The following is a 20,838-nucleotide window of genomic DNA, read 5'->3' on the forward strand; positions in this document are numbered from 1 at the left end:
AATTTTCTAGTTTATTTGTGTAGAGGTATTTATAGTATTATCTGATGGTAGTTTGTATTTCTGTGGAATTGGTGGTGATATCCCCTTTATCATTTTTTATTGCATCTATTTGATTCTTCTCTCTTTTCTTCTTTATTAGGCTTGCTAGCAGTCTATCAATTTTGTTGATCTTTTCAAAAAACCAGCTCCTGGATTCATTGATTTTTTGAAGGATTTTTGGTGTCTCTATCTCCTTCAGTTCTGCTCTGATCTTAGTTATTTCTTGCCTTCTGCTAGCTTTTGAATGTGTTTGCTCTTGCTTCTGTAGTTATTTTCATTGTGATCTTAGGGTGTCAATTTTAAATCTTTCCTGTTTTCTCTTCTGGGCACTTAGTGCTATAAATTTCCCTCTACACTCTGTTTTAAATGTGTCCCAGAGATTTTGTTATGTTGTGTCTTTGTTCTCATTGGTTTCAAAGAACCCCCAAAATTAATTGCATACCTAGGAATAATTTTTTTAAAGAGCAACATATTTATGCAGAAAACCTGAAAATGCTTCTGAGAGGCACAAAATATGACTTAAGTAGCTTGAAATACATGCTATGTTCTTGGATAAGAAGATTCAACATCATAAGGATATTAACACTTCTTAAGATAATCAATAAATTCAACATCATTCTAACAAAAAATCATGAGGAAAGTTTAAGCAAAACAGTTAAGAGAAAACTACAGAAAAAAAAAAAGAGCACTGAAAAACAATTAGTCTTACCAAATGTTAGAGCCTTTTCAATGTCAATAATTTTTTTTCTTTTTTTTTTTTTTTTTTTTTTTGAGATGGAGTCTCATTCTGTCACCCAGTCTGGAGTGCAGTGGTGAGATCTCAGCTCGCTGCAACCTCTGCCTCCCAGGTTCAAGCAAATCTCCTGCCTCAGCCCCCCAAGTAGCTGGGACTATAGGCATCCACCACCACGCCTGGCTAATTTTTATGTTTGTAGTAGAGATGGGGTTTCACCCTGTTGGCCAGCCTGGTCTCAAACCCTTGACGTCATGTGATTCTCCTGCCTCACCCTCCTAAAGTGCTGGGATTACAGGCATCAGTCACCACACCCAGCCTTTGTCAACAATTAAAATAGTATGATACTAACATATGCATAGAAAGAAAACACATCAAAAATTCAGTAATAGATCTAGTACACAAGAGTTTGGCATGCTATAAAGGTAACATCCCAAATCAGTGAAAAAGAGGATAGGATTTTAAATAAATGGGTAAAGTCAGTAATCATCTGGAGAAAAATATGGTTGGACTTATGCTTTACCTTCTACACCAGGATAAAATCCAAATGAATCTAAGATTTAAACATAAAACATTAACTCTATAATGATGGTGTGCTTCATATCTAAGACATAAAACTCAGTGATGGAGGAAAAAGTGATAAACTCAACTACATGAAAATAAAATATTTTTCATGGCAAAAATACCAGAAAAAATAATCATGGGACAAATGACAAATTGTGAAAAGAATACATAAAACTCATTTCACACACAAATACTTATTTTCCCCAATATAGAAATATACAAATTAATTTTTGTAATAGACAACCAAATAGAAAAAAATGGATAAAAAAATTATGAACCAGAAACTTACAGAAACATAATTAGCTCTCAAACATATGAAAATATGTTGAACCTCACTTATAATAAGAGAAATTAAAATTAGAATGAATATTGATGTACCTATTTTTCATATAATCTCACCAAAGATCATAAACTTTGATAAAACATTGTGTTGGTGAGAGTGGGGGAAATCAGACATTCTTACACTTGTTTGTGTCAGGGTAAACTGTTATAAATTCTAAAGAAGGCAATTTGCAATATTTATCAAATTACAAATGCATATATCTTTTGATTTAGCAATTCTATTTCTAGAAACAGATTCTATATTCTCTAACATGTGAAATAACATATGTACCCAGTTTTTGGCTTTTTTTGCTGCATTTTCTTTACTAGAAAAATATTGAAAATCCTAAATGTCTTCATATAAATTTTGGAACATCAATATAACAAAATTCCATTCAGCCATTAAAAAGAATGAGAAAGTACTTTTTTAAAACTAATCTAGAAACATCTCCAAGATACATTGTTGAGAAAGTTGAAGAACATTATGTAAATTATGCCACCACCTATGTAATTATATTTCTCCACTATGTAAAAGGTGGGGAAATATGATTCCTTGTATCTGCATAAATATGTCAAGAATAAAAAACAGGAGGAACTCTGTGGTTGGTTCAGTAGTATAAGAAGGAATTCTGAATCATATTAATCTATTTTTTAATGTTATGCATTAAGTATCTCATCTGGTCTTAGTGGAAATCAGGACACTAAAAGTTTATCATTTTCTTAAAACCACATATAATTTGAAATTGAAACTAAGAATAAAATTTTATCACTTCCACACCTGAGTTATTTCAGTCTTCTGATCCAGGTCATCAGGTACTTCACCTGACAAAACAAAAATTGAGAATTAAAAGTAAGTGAAATTGAAATTAGATTAGACATTTAGTTTTAAGGAATACACTTATTATTTATTATATCACCATTACTAAATGGCATTATGCATTTAAACAGGGGAATGGTTTTAGGAGTGTTTTCAAATTGTAACCCTAAATATGGCATTATACAGTGATACATTCGTGTTTACCCAAGATAGGACTAAAATGCAGTAGGCATTAAAACAAAAATGAAGCAATCATGTTTCTCTGTAAATATTATCATTCTGTTATTACATTATCTATGATATTTGCAAGAGGCAAATTTCTATCTTCCACGTTATTCCCACTGTTGAGAAATCCAAAATTATATCCTTGCCAGACCAATTCTCCGCAATGCAGAACTTTGCCTATCTTGGTCTGGGCCAGATACATCTGTGTAATATCAAGGTCAAATTAGCATGTAAACCTTAAACAATGCCAGTACTTTCTGCAGTCAGATAACATAGCCACCCATATGCCAGAAATTTAAAATAACTTTTTTCTTAGTATAAAGCTAATATGTACTTATTATAGATATAATGGAAAATAGGGGACATTTACAATAGAAAATAAAAATCACTTCCTTTCATCCAGAAATAACTAGTATTTATAGAATGATTTTTATTGTGGATTTTTATATACACATATATTCACCACATTGTTCATAAACTTCTTGTTTTTACAGTTTTTAACCATGTAAAGTATGAGAATTTCTCCTATCAATCAAGTTGTTTTGAATCTTATTTTGAATCATTGTATAGTAGCCCATGATTATAGATGTAGCATAATTTATTTTCGCTTTCCCTATTGTGAGGCATTAATTTTTTTTTAATTTTACTTGGCATTGGAAAGTTTCATACTATTTGCCAGGATTATATTTCTTATAATAATAATGAGTTACTTAAAGAAGCTATCATCCGAGTGAACAGACAACCTACAGAATGAGAGAAAAATTTTGTGATCTATCCATCTGACAAAGGTCTGATATCCAGAATCTACAAGGAACTTAAACAAATTTACAAGAGAAAAAACCTGTCAACTCCCATTAAAATGTGGGCAAAGAACATGAACAGACACTTCTCAAAGGAAGAATAAACGAGGACAACAAAAATATGAAAAAAAGCTTAATATTATTGATCATTGGAGAGAAATGCAAATCAAAGCCACAATGAGATACCATCTCACGCCAGTCAGAATGGCTATTAGTAAAAGGCCAAAAAATAACAGGTGCTGGCAAGGTTGTGGAGAAAAAGAACCTCTTACAGTGGGACTGTAAATTAGTTCAACCATTGTGGAAGATAGTGTGATGATTCCTCAAGGACCTAAAGGCAGAAATAACATTTGATCCAGCATTCCAATTACTGGGTATATACCAAAGGAATATAAATCATTCTATTATAAAGATACACACACATATGTTCATTGCGACACTATTCACAATAGAAAAGACATGGAATTAACCTAATGCCCATCATTGATAGACTGGATAAAGAAAATGTGGTACCTATACACCATGGAATGCTGTGCAGCCATAAAAAGGAATGAGGTCATATCCTTTGCCGGGACGTGGATAGAGTTGGAATCCATTATCCTCAGCAAACTAACACGGGAACAGAAAACCAAACACTGCATGTTCTCACTTGTAAGTGGGAGCTGAATGATGAGAACACATGGACACACGGGGGATACAGCACATACTGGGGCCTGTTGATGTGGGAAGGGAGAGCATCAGGAAGAACAGCTAAAAGAACAGCTAGGCTTAGTATCTAGGTGATGGGATGATCTGTCCAGGAAACCACCATGGCACACGTTTACCTATGTAACAAACCTGCACATCCTGAACACGTACCCCTGAACTTAAAAGTTGGAAAAAAAAAAAAAAAGTTACTTGAATCAACCTGTGCCAGGCTTTTAAATTATCACTGATCCTTATAATAAACTTGCAAAGTGAAGATTTTCATTTCTGTTTTTTGGATAAGAGAACGAAAGAATGGTTCAAAATGACATGACTAAATGAAAACTAAAGTAAGCATAGTGGGTTTTTAAATCTAGGTTCTGTCTCTCTTCGCTATACAATGCTAGGAGCACCAACCACTCAACAAGCAGTTCTATTTGTTGTTTCTCTGGGCCATTGGTCTGAATCTGGAATGCTGTACAGCTGTGGTGTGGGAGGAGTCCCTGAGCTAGTGAATGAACCTGGCCTAGCACCTGGAATTTAAATCTCAAATTCACTGTGTTATGCTCTAGTGGTTACCCTGTATGCAGTCACTCTAATAAAATGATGGAAAAAAGAAAAAGAAAAAAAATGTGTCTTTGTGTTAAATGGTCTGCCTCCTCCCTATAATAAAAGCCCATTTACAGGGCTGGTGATGAAAGTGAAGAAAAATTGCCTAAGAAGATAATATTTCTTACCCAGGAAATAGAAGATTTAGATAAATTACAGTCGAATGTTACATTTTCCCAAGGCCTGTATCTGTGATATTAATATGTCCAACTTGTATGACAACAAGGAAAAATGATTCTGAAACATTCTGTGAGTGCTTTAGTAAGAATTTCTTTTAATGGTATTATAAATGCATTATAAATTATAACAGCACATAAAATAAGAGTCTAAAGGATCAGTTAAATCTTTAAGTTACTTTCCTGTATTTCATGAGAGGAATTACAAGCTATCATGGGATTTGTGAATTTGGAGATTTGCAAAGATCTTGTGAAAGTCAAGGGCCTTCTCCAAAAATAGAACCTTTATCACAAAATGTGATAAACATTTCTACAAATGAATCTTGGTCCACATGTCTGATAATTCCTTTAAGATTGCTTCCTAGAAGTGATTGTATTATTAGATCAATATGTGGCAAAAAAAAAAAAAAAAAAAATCCAAAAAGTCCCCAAAATTCAAAATATTTTCAATATTCTGCTTAAAAGTTTCCTATTTAAACCACTTTTTGGATTAAAGCAATATTTTTAGAAAGCCTCTGAAAATAATGTCCAATGGGAACTTTTTAAGGAAAGGTTCTGTTATTTACCAGTCATGATACTGATATAAGATTAATATATTGATATAACAAGACCACTGTGGGCTTGTGGAAGTCCAGGCTGGAAATCATCTTGTCCACTACCAGAGATGGCAGGAGAGGAAACTGGGAGTGGAAGACAGCTGAGGAAACCATAATGACCATGGGTTATATGGATGTGGGTAACCAAAGGAGGTCAAAAAGTAGGAGATTGCAAACATCAACTTCTTCTATTTCTTAGTTTTGTTCAGGGTCAAATCTTGCTTTAAAATACTTGGCAATGTATGAAGTTTCCCATCAGGGGACAAAGGAAAGGTCTTCCCTCTTTCTTGGATTCCTTTACTTCCTGAGATTTCTGTATTGAGAAACTGGACACTCAGAGTCCCGTGAAGGGACATTGGGAGACCAGAGGAATCCACAGAAAGTTCCACAGAGCCTCTGTGCGCTCAGCAGAAGGAACAATATGCAAATTGGCCAGCGTTGGGGTGACAAGGGTCACATATAAATAGAATGTTTGAAAAGCCAAATATAGAGCATGTATTTTGATAAAAGCACACAAAAAAGAAGTGGGTATTAATGAAACAGCTTATCTGGCCATTCAAGGCAGCCCTGTAAATGAATAGTAGATTCCCAAAGCCATGTGCACTTACATAAACCCCAGAGCTGATAGGAATCAAGTATGAAATGCTGCCCTTACTGAGATAACTCGGATAATCAAGAACTTGCCCACCCTAGGACACGGTTCTATTGAGCACTACAGAACAGAATCACACAGCTGAGGGGACCAGGGCAAGATGGCCAGATGGGAACAGCTCCAGTCTGTAGCACCCAGTGAGATCAACGCAGAAGGGGGGTGATTTCTGCATTTCCAACTAAGGTACCTGGCTAATCTCACTGGGACTGGTTAGACAGTGGGTGTAGCCCACGAAGGGTGAGCAGAAGCAAGGTGAGGTGTTGCCTAACCCGGGAAGTGCAAGGAGTCAGGGAACTCCCTCCCCTAGCAAAGGGAAGCCTTGAGAGACTGTGCCATGAAGAATGGTGCGTTCCAGCCCAGATACTACGCTTTTCCCAGGGTCTTCACAACCTGCAGACCAGGAGATTCCCTATCAGGGCCCTGGGTTTCAAACACAAAACTGGGCAGCTGTTTGGGCAGACACCGAGCTAGCTGCAGGAGTTTTTTTTTATACCCCAGTGGCACCTGGAATGCCAGTGAGACAGAACTGTTCATGCTCCTGGAAAGGGGGCTGAAGTCAGGGAGCCAAGTGGTCCAGCTCAGCAGATCCCACCCCCATGGAGCCCAGCAAGCTAAGATCCACTGGCTTGAAATTCTCACTGCCAGCACAGCAGTCTGAAGTTGCCAGCACAGCAGTCTGAAGTTGACCTGGTATGCTCAAGCTTGGTGGGGGGAGGGGCATCCACCATTATGGAGGCTTGAGTAGGCAGTTTTCCCCCTCACAGTATAAACAAAGCTGGGATGTTTGAACCAGGCAGAGCCCACCACAGCTCAGCAAAGCCTCTGTAGCAAGATTGCTTTTCTAGATTCCTCCTCTCTGGGCAGGGCATCTCTGAAAGAAAGGCAGCAGCCCCAGTCAGGGGATTATAGATAAAACTCCCATCTCCCTGGGACAGAGCACCTGGGGGAAGGGGTGGCTGTGGGCACGGCTTCAGCAGAATTAAATGTTCCTGCCTCCCAGCTTTGAAGAGAGCAGCAGATCTCCTAGCACAGCGCTCAAGCTCCACTAAGGAACAGACTGCCTCCTCAAGTGGGTCCCTGACCCCCGGTAACCTGACTGGGAGATACCTCCCAGCAGAGGTCGACAGACACCTTATACAGGAGAGCTCTGGCTGACATCTGGCAAGTGCCCCTCTGGGACAAAGCTTCCAAAGGAAGGAACAGGCAGCAATCTTTGCTGGGCTGCAGCCTTTACTGGTGTTACTCAGGCAAATAGGGTCTGGAGTGGACCTCCAGCAAACTCCAGCAGACCTGCAACTAAGAGGCCTGTTAGAAGGAAAACTAACAAACAGAAATGAATAGCGTCAACAGCAACAAAAAGGACGTCCACACAAAACCCCATCCGAAGGTCACCAACAACAAAGACCAAAGGTAGATAAATCCACAAAGGTGAGGAAAAACCAGTGCAAAAAGTCTGAAAATTCCAAAACCCAGAACGCCTCTTCTCCTCCAAAGGATCACAACTCCTGACCAGCAAGCAAACAAAACTGGACAGAGAATGAGTTTGACAAATTAACAGAAGTAGGCTTCAAAAGGTGGGTAAAAACAAACTCTTCCAAGCTAAAGGAACATGTTCTAACCCAATGCAAAGAAGCTAAGAACTTTGTAAAAAGGTTAGACGAATTGCTAGCTAGAATTACCAGTTTAGAGAAGAACATAAGTGACCTGATGGAGCTCAAAAACACAGCACGAGAACATCATGATGCATACACAAGAATCAATAGCTGAATCAATCAAGCGGAAGAAAGAATATCAGAGAGATTGAAGATCAACTTAATGAAATAAAGTATGAAGACAAGATTAGAGAAAAAAGAATGAAAAGGAACCAGCAAAGCCTCCAAGAAATATGGGTCTATGTGAAAAGACCAAACCTACGTTTCATTGGTGTAGCTGAAAGTGACGGGGAGAACGGAACCAAGTTGGAAAACACTCTTCAGGATATTATCCAGGAGAACTTCCCCAACCTAGCAAGGCAGGCCAACATTCAAATTCAGAAAACACAGAGACCACCACAAAGATACTGCTTGAGAAGAGCAACCCCAAGACATACTCGTCAGATTCACCAAGGTTGAAATGAAGGAAAAAATGTTAAGGGCAGCCAGAGAGAAAGGTCAGGTTACTCACAAAGGGAAGCCCACCAGACAAACAGTGGTTCTCTCTGCAGAAACCCTACAAGCCAGAAGAGAGTGAGGGCCAATATTAAACATTCTTAAAGAATTTTCAACCAAGAATTTCATATCCAGCCAAATTAAGCTTCATAAGTGAAGGAGAAATAAACTCCTTTGAAGACAAGGAAATGCTGAGAGATTTTTGTCACCACCAGGCCTGCCTTAGCTCCTGAAAGGAGCACTAAATATGGAAAGGAATAACCCATACTAGCCTCTACAAAAACATACCAAATTGTAAAGACCATTGACGCTATGAAGAAACTGCATCAACTAATGGGCAAAATGACCAGCTAGAATCATAATGACAGGATCAAATTCACACATAACAGTATTAACCTTAAATGTAAATGGGCTAAATGCCCCAATTAAAAGATACACACTGGCAAATTGGATAAAGAGTCAAGACCCATTGGTGTGCTGTATTCAGGAGACCCATCTCATATGCAAAGACACACATATGCTCAAAATAAAGGGATGGAGAAATATTTACCAAGCAAATGGAAAGCAAAAAAAAGCAGAGGTTGCAATCCTAGTCTCTGACAAAACAGACTTTAAACCAACAAATATAAAATATATTAATATATAAAAGAGACAAAGAAGGGCATTACAAAATGGTAAAGGGATCAATGTGACAAGAAGAGTTAACTATCCTAAATATATATGCAGCCAATACAGAAGCACCCAGATTCATAAAGTAAGTTCTCAGAGACCTACAAAGAGACTTAGACTCCCACACAATTATAGTGGGAGACTTTAACACCCCATTGTCAACATTAGACAGATCAACGAGACAGAAAATTAACAAGGATATTCAGCACTTGAACTCAGCTCTGCACCAAGCAGACCTAACAGACATCTACAGAACTCTCTACCCCAAATCAACAGAATATACATTCTTCTCAGCACCACATTGCATTTGTTCTAAAACTGACCACATAATTGGAAGTAAAACACTACTCAGCAAATGCAAAAGAACAGAAATCATAACAAACAGTCTCAGACCACAGTGCAATCAAAGTAGAACTCAGGATTAAGAAACTCACTCAAAACCACACAACTACATGGAAACTGAGCAACTTGCTCCTGAATGACTACTGGGTAAATAATGAAATAAAGGCAGAAATAAATAAGTTATTTGGAACCAATGAGAACAAAGAAACAATGTACCAGAATCTCTGGGACATAGATAAAGCATTGTTCAGAGGGAAATTTATAGCACTAAATTCCCACAGGAGAAAGAGGGAAATATCTAAAATCGACATCCTAACATCACAATTAAAATAACTAGAGAAGAAAGAGCAAACAAATTCAAAAGCTAGCAGAAGACAAGAAATAACTAAGATCAGAACAGAACTGAAGGAGATAGAGACACGAAAAACCCTTCAAAACATCAATGAATCCAGGAGTTGGTTTTTTGAAAAGATTAACAAAATAGACAGACCACTAGCCAGAAAAATAAAGAGGAAAAGAGACAAGAATCAAATAGACACAATAAAAAATGATAAAGGGGATATCACCACCAATCCCACAGAAATACAAACTATCATCAGAGAATACTATAAATACCTCTATGCAAATAAACTAGAAAATCTAGAAGAAATGGATAAATTCCTGGACACATACAACCTCCCAAGACTAAACCAGGAAGAAGTTGAATCTCTGAATAGACCAATAACAAGTTCTGAAATTGAGGCAGTAATTAATAGTCTACCAACCAAAAAAAGCCCAAGACCAGAGAGATTCACAGCTGAACTGTACCAGAAAATACAAAGAGGAGCTGGTATCATTCCTTCTGAAACTATTCCAAACAATAGAAAAAGAGAAACTCCTCCTTAACTCATTTTATCAGGCCAGCCTCATCCTGATACCAAAACCGGGAAGAGACACAACAAAAAAAGAAAATTTCAGGCCAATATCCCTGATGAACATCAATGCAAAAATCCTCAATAAAATACTGGCAAACCAAATCCACCAGCACGCCCAAAAGCTTATTCACCATGATCAAGTTGGCTTCATCACTGAGATGTAAGGCTGGTTCAACATATGCAAATCAATAAACATAATCTATCACATAAACAGAATCAATGATTAAAACCACATATTATCTCAACAGATGCAGAAAAGGCCTTTGATAAAATTCAGCACCCCTTCATGCTAAAATCTCTCAATAAACTAAGTATTAAGGGAATGTATCTCAAAATAATAAGAGCTATTTATGACAAACCCACAGTCGATATCATACTGAATGGGCAAAAGCTGGAAACATTTCCTTTGAAAACCGGCACAAGACAAGGATGCCCTCTCTCGCCACTTCTGTTCAACATAGTATTGGAAGTTCTGACCAGGGCAATCAGGCAAGACAAAGAAATAAAGTGTATTCAAATAGGAAGAGGGGAAATCAAATTGTCTCTGTTTGCAGATGACATGATTGTATATTTAGAAAACCCCATTGTCTCAGCCCAAAATCTCCTTAAGCTGACAAGCAACTTCAGCAAAGTCTCAGGATACAAAATCAATATGCAAAAATCACAAGCATTCCTATACAACAATAACAGTCAAACAGAGAGCAAAATCATGAGTAAACTCCCATTCACAATAGCTACAAAGAGAATAAAATACCTAGAAATACAGCGAACAAGGGATATGAAGGACCTTTTCAAGGAGAACTACAAACCACTGTTTTAGGACATAAGAGAGGGCACAAACAATGGGAAAACATCCCATGCTTGTGGATAGGAAAATCAATATTGTGAAAATGGCCATACTGCCCAAAGTAATTTACAGATTCAGTGCTATCCCCATCAAGCTACCACTGACTTTCTTCACAGAATTAGAAAAAACTACTTTAAACTTCATATGGAACCAAAAAAGAGCCCATATAGCCAAGACAATCCTAAGCAAAAAGAACAAAGCTGGAGGGATTATGCTACCTGACTTCAAACTATACTACAAGGCTACAGCAACCAAAACAGCATGGTACTGCTACCAAAAGAGATATATAGACCAATTGAACAGAACAGAGGCCTCAGAAATAATGCCACACACTTGCAACCATCTGATCTTTGACAAACCTGACAAAAACAAGCAATGGAGAAAGGATTCCCTACTTAATAAATGGTGTTGGGAAAACTGGCCAGCCATATGCAGATAACTGAAACTGGACCCCTTCCTTACACCTTATACAAAAATTAATTCGAGATGGATTAAAGACTTAAACATAAGACCTAAAACCATAAAAACTCTAGAAAAAAACCTAGGCAATACCATTCAGGACATAGGCATGGGCAAAGACTTCGTGACTAAAACACCAAAAGCAATGGCAACAAAAGCCAAAATTGACAAATGGAACCTAATTAAAGAGCTTCAGCACAGCAAAAGAAACTATCATCAGAGTGAACAGGCCAGCCTACAGAATGGAAGTAAATTTTTCAATCTATCCATCTGACAAAGGACTAATATCCAGAATCTACAAGGAACTTAAACAAACTTACAAGAAAAAAAACAAACATCATCATCAAAAAGTGGGCAAAGGATATGAACAGACACTTCTCAAAAGAAGACATTTATGTGGCCAACAAACGTATGAAAAAAAGCTCACCATCACTGATCATTAGAGAAATGCAAATCAAAACCACAATGAGATAACATCTCAGGTCAGTTAGAATGGCAATCATTAAAAAGTTAGGAAACAACAGATGCTGGAGAGGATGCAGAGAAATAGGAACACTTTTACACTGTTGGTGGGAGTGTAAATTAGTTCAACCATTGTGGAAGACACTGTGGCAATTCCTCAAGATCTAGAACCAGAAATACCATTTGACTCAGCAATTCCATTACTGGGTATATACCCAAAGGATTGCAAATCATTGTACTATAAAGACACATGCACACATATGTTTATTGCAGCACTATTCATAATAGCAAAGACTTGGAACCAACCCAAATGCCCATCAATGATAGACAGGATAAAGAAAATATGGCACATATACACCATGAAATACTATGCAGCCATAAAAAAGGATGAATTCATGTCCAGGATGAGGCTGGAAACCATCATTCTCAGCAAACCAACACAGGAACAGATAACCAAACACCACATGTTCTCATTCATAAGTGGGAGTTGAACAATGAGAACACAAGGACACAGGGAGGGGAACATCACACACCACAGCATGTTGGGGGGTGGGAGGCTAGGGGAGCAATGGCATTAGGAGAAATACCTAATGTAGATGACGGGTTGATGGGTGCAGCAAACCACTATGGTACATGTATACCTACGTAACAAACTTGCACATTCTGCACATGTATCCCAGAATTTGAAGTATAATAATAATAATAAAGAATCCCACAGAGCACTGAAAGGAACTTCAGAGAGTTATCCTATCTAATCCTCTTCTCTATCCATAAATGGCAATAAATCCAAAGTTTCATCTAAATTACTCAACATTTATCCAGTACATATTCAGTGAGAATTTACAGTCTGCCAAGCATACCAGCATCTATATGGTAGATGCTGATGGTGCCCGTATTAATAAGAAAGCCAGTGATTGTTTTGGATTTTTAAATTGTTTTTAATGGGGTCAGTTATTCAAGAAATTGTTAACAATACCGTTAAGAGAAAGCAACTGTGTCTCTTACCATAGATTCTCCCATTAATGGAACATCTTTTAAAGGTCATGATGTTTTGAGTGAGGGTACCCGTTTTGTCGGAGAAAATGTACTCAATCTGCCCCAGTTCCTCATTGAGCGTGGTTGTCCGAGCCTCTGCAGGTGTTGCTTTTCGAGAATAATACATCTTCCGGTCCCAGTTTATAAAATAACTGTGTCCTAGACGAATTACTTCCACACTGTCATCCATTAAAATGGGGAAAAAAAGAAATGCTCCATTAATTTCAGAACATACAATATTTTGCCAAAATAAGAAGTCTGCCAAAGTCTTCAGCATTTAGAGGAAAATGTGGATGCTTTGTCCCTAGGTCACAGGGATCTTCAGAAGCTTCTCAGCAGAGTCTGCTTATAAACCTTTCCGAGTTATTTCCTGCAACACCATAAAACAATAAGCCAGCTTAGGATAAAGCTTTAGGGAATGTTTCATGGTTTTCTACATTAAACAGGCCCAGTGGAGATTTTGTGTATAGCGTATTAGTTTGTGTCTCCTCCTATATGATAGGAGTGGTCCCCAACCTTTTTGTCACCGGGGGCCAGTTTTGTGGAAGACACTTTTCCACAGATCAGGGGAAGGTGGATGGTTTCAGGATGATTCAAGCACATTACATTTAATACGCACTTTATTTCTATTATTACATTGCAATATATAAACTGCTGCGCAGTTCACAATAGGGTTTGCACTCCTTTGAGAATCTAATGCTGCTGCCACAGCTCTGACAGGAGGCGGAGCTCAGGTCTGTGGCCTGGGAGTTGGGGAACCCTGTGGTAGGGGAAACTAATTATTATTGAAGATGTTTGTCTGATGTCTGATCTAAAGAAATCTGCTGTTGAGAACTTTCTCTCCAATACATTGTTTGATGTGGCTTCACTTTGCCAAAAGAGATAGAAAATAGTATTTCCATGAAGCAGAACCAAACCATAACAGATACTAAGTGAAAACAGGATGTGTTGTCATACCATTCTGCTCATTTACCATGAAAAGAGTGTTGCATCACATTCTAATTACATAATTATGTTAATTATTACAATAATTATTAATATAATTCTGATTACATTCTAGTAATCATTTATGACCTTCCAGCTCCAGAAGCACAATTTCTATGGCAAAGTGTATGAACTCTCTCAATGCTCAATGTCATACATAATGCCAAACTGATTCCCAAAAACGTCATAGCAACATAAGTTTCTACCATCAGATTATTAAAAATTATCTTTCACCATATGCAAATTCAAAAGCTATGTCACTACTGTTTACTGCATTTCTTATCAATGAGTTTAACACTTTTTTCAAATGTTAGTGGCCAGTGACTTTTCTTCTTGGAATTATCTAATTGTGTCTGCCTATTTTATTTTTCCTATTCTGATACCAGTGTATTTATTAGTGATTTGTAAGAATTCTATAATTATTAAGTCTATTAATTCTGTCAAAAAACAACGCAAATATTTTATCCAATTTATTATTTGTCTTCTTTTTTTTTTTTTTTTTTGAGACAGAGTTCCGCTTTTGTTGCCCAAGCTGGAGTGCAATGGCGCGATCTTGGCTCACTGCAACCTCCACCTCCCTGGTTCAAGCGATTCCCCTGCCTCAGCCACCAGAGTAGCTGGGATTACAGGCATGCTCCACCATGCCCGGCTAATTTTTGTATCTTTAGTAGAGACGGGGTTTCGCCATGTTGTTCAGGCTGGTCTCAAACTCCTGACCTCAGGTGATCCACCCACCTTGGCCACCTAAAGTGCTGGGATTATAGGTGTGCGCCACTGCACCTGGCCACTTGTCTCTTTTTTTTTTTTTTTTTTTTTAGAGACGGGGTCTTGCCATGTTGCCCAGATTGGCCTCAAATTCCTGAGCTCAAGTGATCCTCCCACCTCTGCCTCTAGAGTAGCTGGGACTGCATGCATCGCCACAGCTGGCTGATGGTCTTTTCATTTTGTTTCCAGTTTTTCGATATGAAGTTTTCTCTTTCTAAAGGATCAAATTCATCAAAAGTTTATACTTTGTTTTGTAGTTTTGTTTAGATAAGCCTTATCTATGCCAAGATTATATATACGGATATCTATATTTTATTTGTTTTTATTGATTTTTTCATAATTACTTATCCCAATTGAAATTTATGATTGAAATTGAAAGTTTGATGTACATATGAGGAGCAAATTTCAAGTTTTCCAAATAAGAAGATTTTACATCAACATTTGTTGAACAATCAATCCTTTCCCCATTAAGCTGGGATGCTTTCTGTGTCACAAATAAATCATTTTACTCACTACCATCTGATTTATGGATTTCAATTTTATTCATTGATATGACACTTAATGCATCTCTTGTTTTCATTACTGTAGCTTTATAATAACTGACAATACATAGAAGAAACAAAATCACCTTTATTCTCTTCCTCTTCAAAAATTCTTAACTATAATCACCCATTTATTTTTCCTGATAGAATCAATGTATTCATCGAAGTAAACATTTGAATAAATGTACTAATTTTCCTACAAAATTTCTTTGAGATTTTGATTAGGTCTATGTTAAACTCTTAATTATTTGAAAAGAACTGATATTTTGTAAACTTAAATACAACTTCAAGGAGAAGGTCAAATCTTTTTAGGAATTCCATTTTTTAAAGTACCTCAATTAGTTAAGGAATTTTAGTTTAGTTTAGTTTTGCTTTTTCAAATCTATAAAGCACAAGTTCATACCATAGCTTTATAGATTTGTTCTTGAATATCACAGTCGTCCCTTGAATCCATGGGGGATTGGTTACAGGACTCCCAATCTGAGGATGCTCAAGTCCCTTACATAAAATGTCATAGTATTTGCATATAGCCTACCCATATCCTCTTGTATACTTTAAGTCATCTCTAGATTACTTATAATACCTAATACAATGTAAATGCTATGTAAATAGTTGTTACACTGTATTGTTTAGGGAATAATGACAAGAAAAAAACTCTGTACATGTTCAGTACAGACACAACCATCCTTTTTTTTCCAAATATTTCCCATCTATGGTTGGTAGAGTCCATAGATACAAAACCCATGGATACAAAGGGCAGAATTTAAACTTTTTTTTGATAGGATAAATTTTTAAATTGTTGTTATACTAAAATACAGCTTTTAATTTTTGTAATGTTACTTTCATAATTAGACATAACTAAATTATCCTACTGAAAGTTTTACAGATTATTCTTATGGATTGACTACATTTATAATCATATTATTGTCTGTGTTCTTCATTTCTAATAGGTTTATTTCAGGTTCATGTCTTATCTTATTCATGGATATTTCAGTTTCATGTCTTTGTACTTTAACAAGGATATCCAGAACAGCAGAAAATAGTTATGGTAATAGCAGGTACCATAGCTTACTTCTGATCTTAGTGGAAATTAATCCTTGGTTTTTCTCATCTGTAGAGTGACAAAGTTGGGCTAGATGACACTCAAATCATTTCTGGTTATTAAATTCTATGCTTCAAGTTCTAAAAGTACATGACATACCTACCTTTCCCTCCCCAAAAGAGGTGTGGGGCCAATTCATTTTTAACTATTTGAATGGTAGCACTTTTTTTCTCCCTAACTAAAATTACACTGTGACTATGTAGAGTGTGATATGATATTAAGATACATAACTCACACTCTTTGTTTATTTATTTATTTATCTTCATGTATGGTTTACTCTTCTGCATCCCACCCCACCCCCACCCTCCATGTAAATTCCTTGCTAGCTGGTCTGATTCAGCTTTATTTTCCTTATTCCTTTCACTCAAAAAGCATTAGCACTTACAACGGGCTGGGGTAGTATCTTGCCCATCAGAGGCAGTCAATCAGTGTTGAGTGTATGACTTTTAACTCTTTAGACTCTAATTTCACCAATAGGGATATTAAGACTTAGAGAGGTAAAGTGACTAACCCAACGTCACATCAATAATTAGCCACAGAGCCAAGACTAGAACTCAGGGATTTGGGAAAGCCAGTGCAGACCAGGCCTTAAGAATGGCATTATGAGGGTCACAATACAAACCATGAAGTTTTTTATTTATCTGAAAATCAAGTAGCTCCCTGTAATCTTAAACGAAAGTGAATGAGACAGAATTTGATTGTTCTGTGTTATAGTATAAGCCAATGGAAGTATTCAAAATTTATTCAAATTCCTAGAGCTTAAATGTCTGAAGAGAAAGTGGGCATCGTTTTTGTTTGGGAAAAGAGGATTCAGAAGAGCCATAGTGGAACATTCGCCTCTTTCTTTTACAATAGCAGAGAAAAGGAGAAAAATATTCAGAGTTAGCATACTCTGGCCGCTTAGTGTTTTCTGCCTGAATACTCGCAAAACAGAGCTTATAATTTCACCCAGTCTTGGGCAAAACAAGCAACATAGAAATGAACTCCTATTGCTTTGGAAAGAACACTCGAAAGCTAATTCCTTGGGGTAACAATGGCTGCATTTCTTAAGATTATGTATTTTTTAAAAAACTGTAGCTGGGTACGCCTTAACACAACAGACAAACAAATTGACAACATAGAAACATCCTACCAAAATAAATGTCCTTTCCTCACCTGGAATTGTTCACCATTCAAAGCAAATACTGAACTTCTATCCTCAAGTGACATATGGCACTCATTTACTCTTTGTACATATTCTAAAGCCTAATAGAAGCTTTGGCAGAAGGTCTTCATCATTCTGGACAGAAATACCTGGGAGTTCTCTTTTTCTATGTCTCAATCTTTAGGACTGAGTAACCTGAAATTCCTTGGAATGCTTTTTCCCTTGAGTTAAGATCAGAATCACTGTACTTATTTGGCGAGAGACAGGCTCTCATTTATCTTCATAATTTCCATGCCTTACAAGAAGGACAGAACTCTAGACTCTTTTTTTTTCTTTTGATTTCTTCACTGAGTAATAAATCATGCATAGCTTAGGGATAGAGGAAAACACTGTCCCAACTCTCAGAAGACTTCTGTCCCTCATTAGCTCATGATCCTGAGCAAATCCTCTCATCATTTTGAAAGCAGTTCAGCAAATCCTGCTTCATAAGATTGTTGGGCAACATGAATGAGATAAAGTATGTGGACGTGTGAAACATAAAACACTAAAAAAAGAGAAAAGCATTCAGAGTTTTAAAGTATCATATTTCATGGTATATTACAGAACATCAGTAATTTTGAAAATTATAAGAATGTATAAGAAAGTAGTTTTTAAGTGATAAAGTATTATGCTGAATCACTTTATATATATATATATATAGTTACCTAAAGGTAAGGTGGTATTATGTGGAGGATAAAGCAACTCAGAAATTAATTCTTTTAATCCCTTTTTTTAATGGGGAAGCACATATTTGACAAACAAACTAAGGCACAGAGAAGCCAAGCACTTTCTCCAAGGTCACACAGCTTTTAGTGGCAGTACCAAGACCAGAAACTGGGTTTGGACTATTACAAATACGTTTTTTGACTAATGAACCATGGCGCATTAGAAGTATAAGGAATGCCAAACTGAGAATCTACCTTTGGTATCTTAAAAAAAAAAAAAAAAAAATCAATCTTTCAAATCATTAAATGAAAATGCCAATGTTCTTCAAAGAAAGAATGTATATAGAATATACGTCCTTCATGAGGACATACAAAACTGCATATGTGCAGATGGAAAGCCACTATGCACATTTATTATTCATTTAGGACATAAAGGAATGTTATAAAAGCTGACTGTAGCTCTTCTGGCAAAGAGCAGGATTTACTACAGACTTTATAATTGGATACAAGCATGAGAGGTCCTCAAAATCAAAGATGAGCCAGTAGGATATAGTTTAAATAGAGCCTCTCTGACCACAGCTCCAGAGAGCCCAAAGCAATTTGTGGTATTGTGGCCACATGCCACTACTTCAAGTCAATTTCCCACAACTTGGCATTTCAGTTTCCTGACCACTATCCAAAACAAGGGTGGATTTTGTGCATTAAACTTCCCTTGCTTCATCATAGCTAGATTTTTGAAGAGAGATAAAAAGGGGTGCATAAAAATAAGTGGGGATTTAGAGCTGATGATTTTGTGTATTGTTGAAGTACTGATGATGAGAAGTGTCAAACAACCAAGTCCCATCTTGGCTCCAGTGTTTTTGGGACAGTCTGGCTCAATTTTGTTAGGATCGGGATCAAGAATGTCCCAGGTACAGATTCTAGGGCCAATTTCTAAGACTTATCAAATACACACACATATACATATATGCGTATACATGTATCTAAATAAAGAGGTGTGTGTGTGTGTTCTTTGTGTATGTAGAGAGACAGAGAGGCAAAAAGACCACCTTAGCTCTAATTTATGGGATCAAATCTAATCCTGACAGATCAAATTGTAGTAGAAGTTATAAATCATACTTCTTATCTTACAATGGACTAGCGTCACCTACTATATTTTAACTCCTTTATGTACATACTTATAGTTACTAATAATAATAGGAAAAGCTAATATTCATTAAGCTTTTATAATGTGTTAGGAATTCTTAGAGCTTTATAGGCATGTATTCACTCCTCATACAATCCTATGAGGTAGAACTATAATTTTCTTCATTTTTAAAATGAGGGAACTGAGGCAGTAGAAGATGAAGGCACTTGCCCAAGATTATGGAGCTAGTAAGTGGTAGAACAGGACCTGTAGAACAGGATACAGAATCCATGTATCTATAGAGCCAGTCTAGTGGCAAAGAGGCACCCCCTCTATAGATCTCCCCAATGTTCTTCCTTTTCTTACTCAAAATTAACCAATTCTAATTGATCAGGTTACATGAGATTATATTGTAGTCCATGTCTTACAGAGAAAAACATTTCTAAGAAACCAAATCAAATCAAGAAGAAAATGAACCACATTTATTATAATTTGAAAACATAAAAGTTAAACAGATTAAACAGCTAAGCTGTCCCATTTGAAACAGATGTCGCAAATCATAAGCAGTTAAGAGCAAGACATCTATTGCACTGCTGAAATTTTAAAACAAACAAAAATGATTACTGGAAACAAAGGTTTGGATGAAATTATTTCATTAAAATATAAACTCTCATCTTACCTCACATATAAGGAAATGGGTACAACTGTATTGAGAATAATAATATATGACCAGAATGTTAAGAATCCGGAGAACACAGAGCTCTTCTCTCCTTCATTCCAAAAGAGGAAAGTTCTAAATTGGTCCCCAATTTGACTCTCCCAGATTGAATTTCCTATTGCAAGAATAATTCCCAAGCATATGAGAAACCCAAAAATCTGAAATAAGATAGAAGTCTGGTTAAGGTTAACTTGAACCCAAAATTAGTTATATCAACATGATCTAATTATGCGTCTAACTCCAAGAAATAGTCATTTGAAAAGCAAGTATGCAAACCTCTTCTCACCATTAATCATATGAACAAAATTTCACATTTTTATGTCAGGAACTCAGCTAAATATTTTACATACATTTTCTCACTGAATCTGCCCATTGACGCTCTAAGATGGGAACAGTCATTATCCCCCACTTTACAGTTTAAAAACAAAGTAAAATAGAAGCACCATAAAGACTATGTAACTTGTCTACGTTCACATAGTTAACAACTTCACATCCTCAATTTGTGGTAAGTAGGTATACTTAGGTGGCTTAATTAAAGGAGACCATATGTACTGATTTGTCCTGGATGGCCCCAGTTTACAACTATTGTCCAGATGTAATAGTAATCATGTTGCATTTCACCTTCAAAAGTGTCCTGTTTGGATGACAAATTATATGGCCAC

At 36.6% G+C, this 20,838-nt stretch overlaps 1 protein-coding gene across 1 annotated transcript in view; it reads right to left on the reverse strand.

The window, feature by feature from the left end:
• The window catches only part of ATP8B4 (ATPase phospholipid transporting 8B4 (putative)), a 256,458-nt gene that overhangs the window by 112,939 nt on the left and 122,681 nt on the right, over positions 1-20,838 (reverse strand). The window contains exons 13-15 of the mRNA XM_030930770.1: positions 20,138-20,334; positions 13,062-13,270; positions 2,436-2,479 (exon numbers count right to left, since the gene is read on the reverse strand). Of these exons, the coding sequence (XP_030786630.1) occupies positions 2,436-2,479; positions 13,062-13,270; positions 20,138-20,334 (450 nt within the window). The remainder of the gene's footprint in view (positions 1-2,435; positions 2,480-13,061; positions 13,271-20,137; positions 20,335-20,838) is intronic.

This window comes from Rhinopithecus roxellana, chromosome 5, assembly GCF_007565055.1.
Source record: "Rhinopithecus roxellana isolate Shanxi Qingling chromosome 5, ASM756505v1, whole genome shotgun sequence".
Taxonomy (NCBI): Eukaryota; Metazoa; Chordata; class Mammalia; order Primates; family Cercopithecidae; genus Rhinopithecus; species Rhinopithecus roxellana.